General features: G+C 45.8%; 1 protein-coding gene across 5 annotated transcripts in view; it reads left to right on the top strand.

The window, feature by feature from the left end:
• The first annotated feature begins 731 nt into the window (after positions 1 to 731).
• ATAD2B (ATPase family AAA domain containing 2B) overlaps positions 732 to 11,796 on the top strand; it is a 129,429-nt gene continuing 118,364 nt past the window's right edge. For 2 of the 5 annotated variants that reach the window (XM_079791804.1, XM_079791803.1), the window contains exon 1: positions 6,474 to 7,041. In XM_079791804.1, coding sequence (XP_079647930.1) covers positions 6,835 to 7,041 — 207 coding nt within the window. In that variant the 5' untranslated portion in view covers positions 6,474 to 6,834. Of the gene's footprint in view, positions 853 to 6,473; positions 7,042 to 7,351; positions 10,259 to 11,796 lie in introns of those variants that run through there. The other 3 variants (XM_079791806.1, XM_079791807.1, XM_079791805.1) reach the window with 3 other exon arrangements.

Below are 11,796 nucleotides of genomic sequence, written 5' to 3'. Positions count from 1 at the left end.
CCTGAAAGGGTTGACAGCGGGGAGCCACCTTCCCCGTGTGATTCGGAGGTGACTGAATGGATGCCCCCTTGTGTACCTAGGACAAGGTCAGCCACAGACCCTTCAGATTCCCAGTTTTGCCCCAGACATGATTAGCTGAACTGATTGTACTTACTGACCAACGTGGACAAAATACCAGCTATCCTGACATGACCAAACTTTTGTTAAGCTTCCCCCCTTCCTCCAGCCCCCTAAACTTTGGCCCACCCTCAACCTGAGCCCTCAGCCGCTCCTGAAAACAGGCGGACTCCCCTGTAAAACATTCTCTGAGCGCAGTGTGAGCCACTGCCACCTCCACAGGTTCATCCCACTTCCCCGTAGCCAGTGCTTCCTGGCGTTTGTTCCTGCTCCCTAGAAAAGAAATGCCCACCTGATCTTGGAGACAGAGACAGAGATCTTGGGCATAGTCAGGAGTTCCCCTACAGCAATAGTCACCTCCTCACACCATACACCCCACTGCAACATTCCCTCTCTTCTTGGAATCATCTCCCACGATGAAGTCTCCCTTTGCCTAAAGCTAAGGTGTTGTTTTTGTTTCGTTTGGACAGTTGAGCATTTCCCCCACAGTACTTGCCCTTCTATCGTATTGCAATAGAGTAGTCTCTCTCCCAGCCGTGGCAGTAATTTTTTTCCCCAAAAGAAGTCTCATTTGCCTAAACCCAGATTTGGGTTTTACTTGACAGTTTTTGGTGCCAGGATGCAAAATGAGATTGGGCCTTACCATAGACCCCTGCCATCCCCACCCAGGTAAAAGGCACCTGGTGAATCTTTGGAACTCGTCTTCTGTTCAGTGATTGGTTCTGGGATCCTGTGGTGAGTTCTGCTTTCAAACCAGTGCTCCAGAAATCCGGTCCGTTGAAGCCTGCGTTCGGGAGTCACTTCGATTCCTTTGTGCAGTGGCTCTTATATGAGGACTCATTTCTTTTTTTCTCTTCCTTTTTTCTTCCTTCCTTCCATCTTTCCTTCCTCTTTCTTATTTATTTATTTATTTATTTATTTATTTATTTATTCCTCTTGTCACAGCACCGTTTGATAAAGAGAGGATTCTTCCCTTGTCAAAAATCAGTTGGCCATAGATGTATTGGTTTATTTCTGTTCTCCAAAATTCTACCCCATTTATTTAAATATCTATCCTTTACGCCAGCCTCATAATGTTTTGGTTACTGTGGCATTGTAGCAGGTTTTGAAATCAGGAAGTGTGAGCCCTCCATCCTTGTTATTTTTCAAAATTGTTTGGGTCATTCTAACAGAGTCGGCAGTCAGACAGACGTGAGCAGAGCAGGAACGATGGGCCAAGTATGGACTGTCACCAGGATGGAAAGTTGCCGGTGCCTAGCAATAGGCAAAACTGGGAAAACAAGGATTATCGGCTAGGCCCTTACTCCCAAGGTGACCTTTCCTCCCCTAGCGTGTCTGTAGTCATTCGGTTTGGACCCCCTGACCTTCCATATTGCTAGTCTTGCGGCTTAGACCCTCTTAGAGGAGGAATAAGGGGGCTGGAGAGTAGCCTCATAGGACTCCTGTACAAGCCCTTGCACAACTGCTCCCTTCAGCAGTAAGCCTCCAGGACAATGAGGCTCTGGACTACATCAAACAATCTTAGGAATAAAGCCTTGGGTCTACTGACCACAGAGAGAGTTTTGGTCAAACTAGAGATAACGTTTAGACCTCGGTTGTGTTTCAGCCCCAGGCCCAGAAAAGCAGCAAAACCAGATGAAGCAATGCCAGGGCTGACATCAGGACCAGGCCTGACATCAGGACCACTTGCAATGACTAATGACCCTCTACCCGAGTGCCGACCAATCAGTAGAGACCACAGCCCTGAAACAACACATGGGGAAAGCTGATGAATATTCTATTGAGGTGCTCCCCTGAGACTTCCCCTAAAATCCCTGCCTTTGGAAAACAGATAAAACCTCTTAAAATGACATAGAGCATGTCCTCTCCCCCCCCCCCCCCCCCTCTCTCCTGGGCCTTTCCCTCTCTTCTTCTTTTAGATGTGTTTTGTTTTCTTTCTCCTAAGCTCCAGGGGCCCTTCTTTTGCCTCTGTAACTTGTTTCCTGAGTTCAGGTAGCCCAGCTGGCTCACTGCTACCTCTGTGACTTTCTAAGTAAATTTCTTACTCCTGAGATCTTGGCTCTGAATTCTTTCTTAGCTGAACTCAAGGACTGAGGGCTAACTCTGCTGTTAATTCCAGGTACCTTGCAATTAGGATCAGCTCTTCCATTTCTGTAGAACAAGGCCTTTGGGATTCAGATAGGGACTACACTGTATCACTAGATCTGTTAAAGGAATATTGACATCTTAACAACGTTAAGTTTTTCAATCCATGAACATAGATGTCTTTCCATTTAGTTAGGTCTTCTTTAATTTCTTTCAGCAGTATTTTTTAGTTGTCAGTGTACAAGTCTTATACCTCCTTGATCCTAAATATTCTATTCTTTTTCATGCTGTTGTAATAGGAATTGCTTTCTTAATTCCTTCTTAGATTTTTCATCATTAGCACATAGAAATACTACTGATTTTTGTTCTTAAATCCAGAATCTTTGCTGAATTTAAAAACAGAGCTCTAACAGTTATATGTTGTTTTTTTTTACTATATTTTATTGATTTTTTACAGAGAGGAAGGGAGAGGGACAGAGAGTTAGAAACATTGATGAGAGAGAAACATCGATCAGCTGCCTCCTGCACACCCCCCATGGGGATATGCCCGCAACCGAGGTACATGCCCTTAACCGGAATCGAACCTGGGACCCTTGAGTCCACAGGCCAACACTCTATCCACTGAGCCAAACCGGTTAGGGCAACAGTTGTATGTTTTAGAATAGATTCTGGCCCTGGCCGGTTTGACTCAGTGGATAGAGCGTCAACCTGCGGACTGAGGGGTCCTGGGTTCGATTCCAGTCAAGGGCACATGCCCAGGTTGTGGGCTCTATCCCCAGTAGGGGGCGTGCAAGAGGCAGCTGATCAATGATTCTCTCTCATTGATGTTTCTATCTCTCTCTCCCTCTCCCTTCCGCTCTGAAAAATCAATAAAAATATATTTAAAGATAAATAAATAAAATAAAATAGATTCTGGTCCTGGCTGGTTTGGCTCACTTGGTTGGGCGTTGTCCTGTACACCAAAAGGTTGGGGCTAGTTCCATTCCTGGTCAGGGTACATGCCTGGGATGTGGGCTGGATCCCCGGTCTGGGGCATGCAGGAGGCAGCAGATCAGTGTTCCATTCTGACATCAATGTTTGTCCTTCTCTGTCCCTCTCTCTTCCTCTCTCTCTAAAAATCAATGAAAATATATAAAAAAATAGTTTCTGTAGTATTTTGTACCTATAAGATCATGCTGTCAATATCAAAAATGTCCATGGAGAAACAATTGTAATAATCTGAACAATAAAGATTTATTTAAAAAAAAAACACACAAAAATGTCCAAACCTGTAGAGAATTTTTATGCGTTTATTTGAGCTTAACTGACAATTTCTGGGAAGCAAGAACTCAAAAGCTCTGCAGAATGGCAGGTTGCAGCTTCCCTTCTGCATTTAAAATTAAGGAGGGAATTTAAGGAAGATTATAAGAAGGTGTGAGAAAGCAAGGCAAAGTCATCTTGTGAAAAACAAGCAAGGCTTCCATATCTCCTTCAAGTCTTCCTTTCTTTTGTCCATAATGTTTCCTTTCTCCACTTTGTGGTTCAAGATACACCTCAGGAGCCATCCCCTCTCAGAGGCTTCCCAGAACATCCCTGCTTGAATTAGAGGTCCCCACCTCATTCTTCCTTAAAACACCACGCTGCGGCTTACTGATCCCGTGCTGGTCCCCTTGTTCCCTTCTTGTCTGTGAGTTCTTTGAGGGCCAGAGCTATGTTGTTGTTGTTGTTTTTAAAAAACTCCCTCTTCCTGAGCTGGCATAGTACTTAACACCAGTGGGGTTTAGAGTAAATATTTGTTGTTAATAAATGGGATAAGTTATGCCCAGCTGGCGTGACTCAGTGGTTGAGCGTCGACCTATGGACCAGGAGGTTACAGTTTGATTCCCAGTCAGGGCACGTGCCTGGGTTGCGGGCTTGATCCCCAATGTGGGGAATGCAGGAGGCAGCCGATCAATGGTTCTCTCTCATTGATGTTTCTCTCTCTCTCTTTCTCTCTCTCTCTCTCTGTCTCCCTCTTCCTTCCTCTATGAAATCAATAATAAAAATATATTTTAAAAAATGGTATAGGTTATAGTAATTCAACTCGGAACCTGGCTTTCTCCAGCTAGGACTACAAAAACAAACCAACAACAACAAAACAAAACAAACAAACAAACAAACAAAAACCCACAAACCAACACAGAAACAAAACAAAGAAGGAAAGCACCCAAAGCCTTTGTATGCTAATCTGCATACCACACACTTCTTCAGGATACGTCTCATGATTTAAAACCATTTATAGAAATAAAGTCAGAGAAAATATTTCTCAAAGAGTAACTTCAGAATGATCTCTCTTTCTTGGTGACTGCAGAAGATGGGCCCCTGAACTCTTCCAAATACCAAAATGGCTTTCACAAAACTAAAGAATGAAAAAAAATAGCCCTGGCCAGTGTGGCTCAATTGGTTGGAGGGTTGTCCTACACACAGAAAGGTTGTAGGTTCTATTCCTGGTCAGGGCACATGCCCAGGTTGGGGATTCCATCCCTGGTTGGGGTGCATATGAGAGGCAACTGATCGATGTTGCTCTCTCACATCAATCTCTCTCTCTTTCTCCCTCTCCCTTTCTTTCTCTCTGAAATCAACAAAAACATATTCTCAGGTGAGGAATACAAAAAACAAAACAAAAAGAATAAAAAAATAGGGCAGACTTGGGGAGACTACAACAGTGCAGTCAACACCGAGACAGGTTCCCCAGAGAAAAACCTGCTTCCGTGAGCCCTGGCAGAGAAAGTTGTTGGCTAAGGAGTGTTGAGAGAGGGCAAGGAAGAAGCTCAGCAGAGCCCATTATGAAGAACTCAGGGCCAGGAAAAGGCAGCCATGACCCTTCCCCCTCATGCTCCCAAACACAAGTAGAGATACTGGCTGATCTTGGTATCCAGGGTAAAGTGTTGAGCCTCAGGAGGACCCAATGTAGGACTGGGTGGCAAATTGGTGTTGGGACTGAGCAGGGGCCACACTGACAGAAGTGAGGAGGCTGGACACAACACTGACAGGGACCTGGTGCACCTGGCACTAGGGTGGGTGGTACCGGCTGCAGCATGCCTTGAGGAGCCTTCGGGACGCTTCTATAATACTTAAAGCCAGCCTCTTTTGCAGGAAATGATACTGTTTTTTCTGCTCAATGATCATAGCTAACTGATACAGAAAAGCCCAGGTCTGGTGCCATTACAAGATCTCCACACCCAGGCCAGGTCAGATTTTAAATTGTGGGTAGCGTCCAGAGGAGGGTGTGGGATGCAAATCAGTGTAAGAGGGGATGTGTCTGCTTTCCTGGAACCCACACTGCTCCCCAAATAGAAAAACAGTCCATTCCCAGGGTCTTGGGGAGATTGGATGGCTAGAAAGCTCCAATTCTGAAGCAGCTTGGTGATCTCTACAGGACTTTTCCCGAGTCTTCCATTTTTCTTAGTGTAGCAAACAGGAAGAGCTTCTTCCCAATAGACTCTATCGCTCATGTGCTGAGAATTTTTTGAAATGAACATAATCCCTACTTGACAGCAGAGGTTGTTTTTTTTTTTCTCATAGTAATCGTGTGCTTTAATCTTTTCCTTTGGAAGTTAAATCACAACTTAAACATTTTTGTGTTCAGCTTTTTGTGTTCTTCATTCTTGCGCGGGCGGGGGCGGCCGCGATCAAGGAGGCGCTTAGTAGGACGAGTTCCTTCTTTGTGACTCCGCCTTACCTCTGGCGGGGGCGGGGGGGGGGGGGAATAGAAAAAGACCCTGCCTTGCTTTGTTTAAAGAGCCGGGTTCTAGTATTTGTTCTTTTTTTTTTTTTAAAGCTTCCTGTGTGCCAGATACCGAACAGATCTATTTGATCACACCTGTCACTCATTTTTTACAGCCATGAGAAGTGTTACCCAAGTTCAGTGTCTCGCCTTCGGCATCTCTTGAGATTCTAACTCAGGTCACCGCGACCTCGTCCCCAGGCACCCCCTCCATCCCCCGCCCAGGCTCCGCGCTCAGACCAAGCCACCTGGGGTGATGGCGGGGTCGCGGGGGCGCTCGGGCCTGGCAGCGAGTGACGGCTCAACCCGCGCGCCTTCGCTGGGCGGTGGGGGGGTTCCCATCCCCCTTCTTGGAGGGCTGGCTAGACCCGCGAACCATAGAGTCGACACAGCCCAGAGCGCCCCTCCCCTGGCCGCCGAGTGACGTCACGCCGCTGGGCGGGGCCTGCTGGAGGGGCGGGGCCCCCGGAGAGCAGCCGGCGAGGGAAGGGGCTGCCTGGCCCTGCAGCGCCCCGCAGCGGTCACGGCCGGAAGCGGTCTCGTCGGCCCTGCGGCGCCGGAGCCCTGACGCACGGAGCTCGAGAGCGAGAACGGGAGAGAAAGGGGCAGACATGGCGGCTCCGCTCGGCTCCCGCTGAGGAGGGCGAAGCCGGTGGAGGGCTGAGCCGACTGCCTGGAGCGGTGCTCCCGCCTCTCGCCACTTGCCTTCTCACGTCGACTTCGCGTCGCCCGCCCTCCCGTCGCCTGTCCTCGCCTGCGCTCCTCGGCGTCCGGGCGGGCTCGTCTCCCGGCCCGGCTCCCCGGGCCCTGACGCCCGGCCGGCGGGCCGCCTTCCACGGCTCCCCGGGCGCGGCGGGCGCGCTTGGACCCGTCCTGCTGGCCGGACCATGGTGAACACCCGGAAGAGCTCTCTGCGCCTTCTCGGGTCCAAGTCGCCCGGGCCCGGGCCTGGAGCCGGAGCCGAGCCTGGGGCGGCCGGAGGCAGCAGCCATTTCATCTCCTCTCGGACCCGCTCCTCCAAGACCCGCGCTGCCAGCTGCCCCGCCGCCAAGGCCGGGGGAAGCGGCTCCGGCGTCGCTGCGGACGAGGCCCGGGTAAGAGCGCGGCCCCGCGTCCCGAGGCTGCGGGGCGGCCCGGCGCCCGGGCTTTGTCTGCCGGGCCGGGCAGGAAGCCTCCGGCGGAGCCCTCCCGGCGGCCGGAGCCCGGGCGTCGCGGGCGCGGGGCGGGTGGCACCGGCTGGGCAGGGCCGCGCCAGCGCTGCCGGGGGGCCCGTCTCTTTTGTGTGGAGAACCGCCCTGGAGCCCCGGGGGAGGCTCCGGGGGGCCCTGCGGGGGCCCGGAGGACGGTGTGCGGGCCGTGCCCTTGTCCCGCCTTAGAGGAGAAGTAACTCTCGGGGAGCGGGGGCCGGGGCCGGGCCGGCGTCCCGGGCGGAGGGGCCGGCGGAGAAGTGAAAGTTTTCCGCGGTGTCAGACCTCGCCGAGGGTCGGCTCCTGCCGGCTCCGCACGCCGGCTCCCGGCCCGGCCGGCTGGGCTGGTTCGCGCCGGCGGGGCAGCGCTCGGAGAGCGCCCGGGGGCCGCCGGGCCGGGACGCCGAGAAAAGTTTGCGGCTGCCCCGACCCCAACTTTAAAAACAAAACCCACGCCGCCTCCTCTCCCGGCGGGAGGGGTCGGGCGGGGTCCCGGAGCTGGAGGGTCCGCCCGCCGGCGAACCCCGGTTCGAGGTAGGGACCCGGTCGGGCTTTGGGTCCGAGAAGGGGCCCGCCCAAGGAAGCTGGCCGGGTTTCTAGGTGGTCATCTCCTAGAAGCGGATGGTTTCTGGGATGTCTACATTTTATTTTATTTTTTGTTTTTGTTACGGGGATAGTTAGTTACCCAAGGTGAAGGAACACCGTCCTTGTCACTGTTGCCAAAGGGATTATTTGAAGAAGGCCGTTGATTTCTTTTCTTTTCTTTTTTTTTTTAAGTGGTTGACATTTTAATACAGTGTAAAACTCTAAAGGTAGCAGTATGTTCGATCGCTTTAGAGGAATCGGTAAGTTTGTATTATGAGGTTGGTTGAATTCAGAAAGGAGTATTGTTTTTGTCCAGAAAGAGGTGAATTTACCAAGGGTAATTTGGCTGGAAATTGCTTTTCATTTGAAATGTGCCTTTAAACCCACCCCATTTTGTTATTCTTATGGGAGGAAAGCATTGTTTTATTTTTATTTTTTCTACAGGACTCTACAAGATTATGGCTTTTATATATGTGCTTTTTCTGTGTATCTCAGTGACTTTTTCTCTGTATCTCACGCTCCCTCTCTGGCACTAATCAGAATAAGCGGAGGTAAATACAACACATATTTTACTGTGTAATTTTGAAGTATATGGACTATATCTTTGAAAATACATTTGGCTTTTATTTTGCAAAAAACCTGGACAATATTTTCAAAATTGTCTTAAATAGACTATTCGGGGGCTTACTGATCTCTTAGGTTGAAATAAAGCCAAATCTGAAAGTTGCGCAAACTATTCAGAGTAATTATTCTGAGAAACTAGGCTTTCTGTAGAAATTATTCCAAACATGTACAAGCTTATTGACTTTCTGAAGCTAACATATATTTTAAAATGAAAATAAATTTAAGAAAGTCTTCACTTAAGGGCAAATAAAATATTTAAAGTATGAGCATTTAATTGTATAATGCTATATGAGTGCCTCGTCTATTAGAACTGTGTCTAATTCATCTGATGCAATTAGCTCGTCTGTCACTGATCAGTTTGTGGTCCCATTTTTGAATTCATGGGTATCATGCTGTCCTTATCCCCTGAGGAATGAGGTGAGGTAATTTGTCAAGCAGCTGTTATGGAGATGTTAAAAGGCAAGCAATCAATAATCTAATGTAGAAATGAATATTGGGTAGCTTTTAAATTGCTAGAATGAAATATATTAAAGCTCTTTCTAGAAGGATGCTAATGAAACTTTGTTTCAAGAATCCTTTTAAAATGTTTTAAAGATGATAAATAACAGGCTCATGAAGATTTACTTTGAAACTATTTGTTTTTCAGTTTTAAGAGGATTTGTATCCTGGCTGTAGTAGATGATGGAATGATGTAATTACTTTCTCTGAGAAATTTTTAATAATCCTCTATCGTGATTAGTCCTTCAGAAGAGGATACGTTGTAATTCTGATTTTCCAAGTTTATGGGTTATATATTTGGGGAGCAGCTTGTATACTTCTTTGTTGTATATTTCTGAAGTGGATTGATTTGAGTCTGGTAAGCTCTTCCTCTCAAGTTGGTTTTATGTTACAAGAGTTTAGCACTCCTGGTTCACCCTTTCTGGTGTAGTACTTACCAGAGGGTGGTAAAAGCACCCTCTAGGTCTGTGCCTGCAAAGACTTACTAGTATTTGATGGGAAATGGAGTTGCTGGTGCTGTATTCCTCTTTATGAGATTTATAATTGAGGAGGTTCCCCTTTCTCTACTTTTGTGTTATGTTCTTCACTTTATACTTGATGCTGATTTTCCCCCTCTTCCTTCCCTTCTGACTCTTTTTAGATTGTTTTATCCACTGTGTCTAGAGACATTATATTTGGTTTAAAAAACCATCGGACCATGAGCTCTATGCCTATAGTTTTGCTTTTCCCCAGGTATGTGTAGGATGGGGAAATAAACATGATACTTTCCATAGGTTATTGGAACGATTTTCTTGTGCCCGCACTTCTTAAATGTGAGATTGATTTGTGTTTTGCAGTTAACTGTAATTACTTCTATGTACTTGCCTTTTTTTGTTTGTTTGTTCATTTAACGTGTATAAAGTTTGACCTCTTTTAGGTTAGTTAATCTGACCATCAGTAATTAGCACTTATTTGCTCCACCTCAGAGTCACTCTCAGCAAACAGAGAGACTATATTCACAGAGTTGGAAAGCAGTCTTTGAAAAATATTTCATCTCTTTCATCTTTCTGTCAGGTTTGTTTGCAGGTGCTTTTGGCTTTGTCACTAGCTTTTTGTACTTTTTGAGATGGTCATTGACTCTGAGTCCACATGTTAGTTGAGAGGATGAAAATATTTTGAGTAACTTTATAAGTAAGCTTGCTTCATTTTACTTTTATTTAAAAAAATCTGGGGGTCCTTTAATATCACTCTACAATTATTCTTTACCACCCTGTACTTATTCTTTTCCAGCACTCATACATTTGCCAACATAACACAAGCAGAGTGGTTGAAGTTGAGGATTAAACATGGAAAGGAAGCCTGAGAGGGAGATGTAATGTTTATTATTCCTTATGTCAAGTTCACATGGAGCACTATATAGGTGATATTGAGTAATATGGTAAGCAGTGTCTTCTGTCACAATTTTGAACCATAGTAGCAGTGGAGTTCCTAGGAGTTCGAATACTAGATACACTTACAGTTTTTTTAGGTCATGGGTGAAACTTACAACACCTGTAGAAGTGAATGCATATTAATTCCTAAATTATTTTTCCTGGCCCTCTTTTAACCATCCTTTGATATGTCCTTGATTGCATGTTTCTTAAATACATAATCATGGATAAACCAGTAACCTCTGGAAACCAGCTAGACAGGTGGTGGGATTACAGCTTATTATGAGAACTCATGAGCCCAACCACTGTCAGCACCTGAATAGAGTCATCTTGTCTCTTCAAGGATTCACTTCAAAGAAGTGCTGCATGACTTTGAATTGTATACTTAGCATTTCTTTTTGGATATACACAATGAAGTTTCATTACTCAGTGTGTTACTGGACTGATTTCTTGATATTTGGATTTTTAGTTTTGTACTAGGAATGTTTTATATTTCTGTTAATGTCCCTTCACTGGGGGAGGATTTTTGTGAAAAATGAGTCACTGAGGCTTTTTGGATAAAAAGTTCTATGGAAGTGCAAAGTTAGGGAGAAAACCATACATAAAATGTGTTAACTTTATTTAATATAAGCTAGAGATTTTTAGAGTTAAGTATTTTATGTGGTGTATATCAAACAATAGAAAAGACATCACATTAAAGTTAATAGGCTGTAATTTGTGTTATCTTTTAAATACTTTGAGTATATGTTATAAGATTACAAACTTCAGGTTCTTTTGAACTCTATTTTGGTATTAGTTTTTTTTTTTTCATTTTTAGATTGTTATTGTAGTTTTATCTGCAGGTAGGATATATACAATATATCTTTGGTTAAATTTCCCCCTCCTCCTCAGGTTCTTTTTATTACAGTAGGCTATAAGATCCATGAGAGCAGGCTCTTATTTTCACCCAACTGTTGTATTTCCAGGCTTGGTGCAGCATCTGACACATAGAAGATGCTTAATAAATGTCTGTTAAATGAATGAAATAGCATGGTAAGGAGCGTCTCTTTTGTGAAAATCATGATGATCGAACTTTGAGAATAGAGGATAAATAAAGCACAGTTCCTATTTTCAGGAATCTAAGTATGCACAGTATTATATATATGAGAAATTATTATTTTCTGTTTTTTTTTGGTTAATCCTCATCTGAGGATATATTTTTTAAAATTTTTTTATTGATTTTAGAGAGAGGAAGGGAGAGGAAGAGAGAGAGAAACATCAATTAGCTGCCTCCTGCACGTCCCCTACTGGGGGTCTAGCCCACAACTCGGGAATGTGCTCTTTGATTATTTTTAAGGACAGATAGTCTTCCTGGCTGGCTTGGCTCAGTTGGTTGGGTTTGCTGGTTAGATTCCTGGTCTGGGCATATGTGGGGGTTTCATGGGGGAGGTGTCGTGCAGGAGGCAGCTGATTGATGTTTCACTCTCACATCAGAGTTGCTCTCTCCCTCTCCCTTCCTCTCGCTGTAAAAAAAAAATCAATAAAAAACACAGAGATTGTCATGATC

The sequence above is a fragment of the Cnephaeus nilssonii genome (assembly GCF_951640355.1).
Source record: "Cnephaeus nilssonii genome assembly, chromosome: 15".
Lineage (NCBI taxonomy): Eukaryota > Metazoa > Chordata > Mammalia > Chiroptera > Vespertilionidae > Cnephaeus > Cnephaeus nilssonii.
The sequence above is the reverse complement of the archived record's forward strand: the minus strand, read 5'-3'. Positions and strand labels throughout refer to the sequence as shown.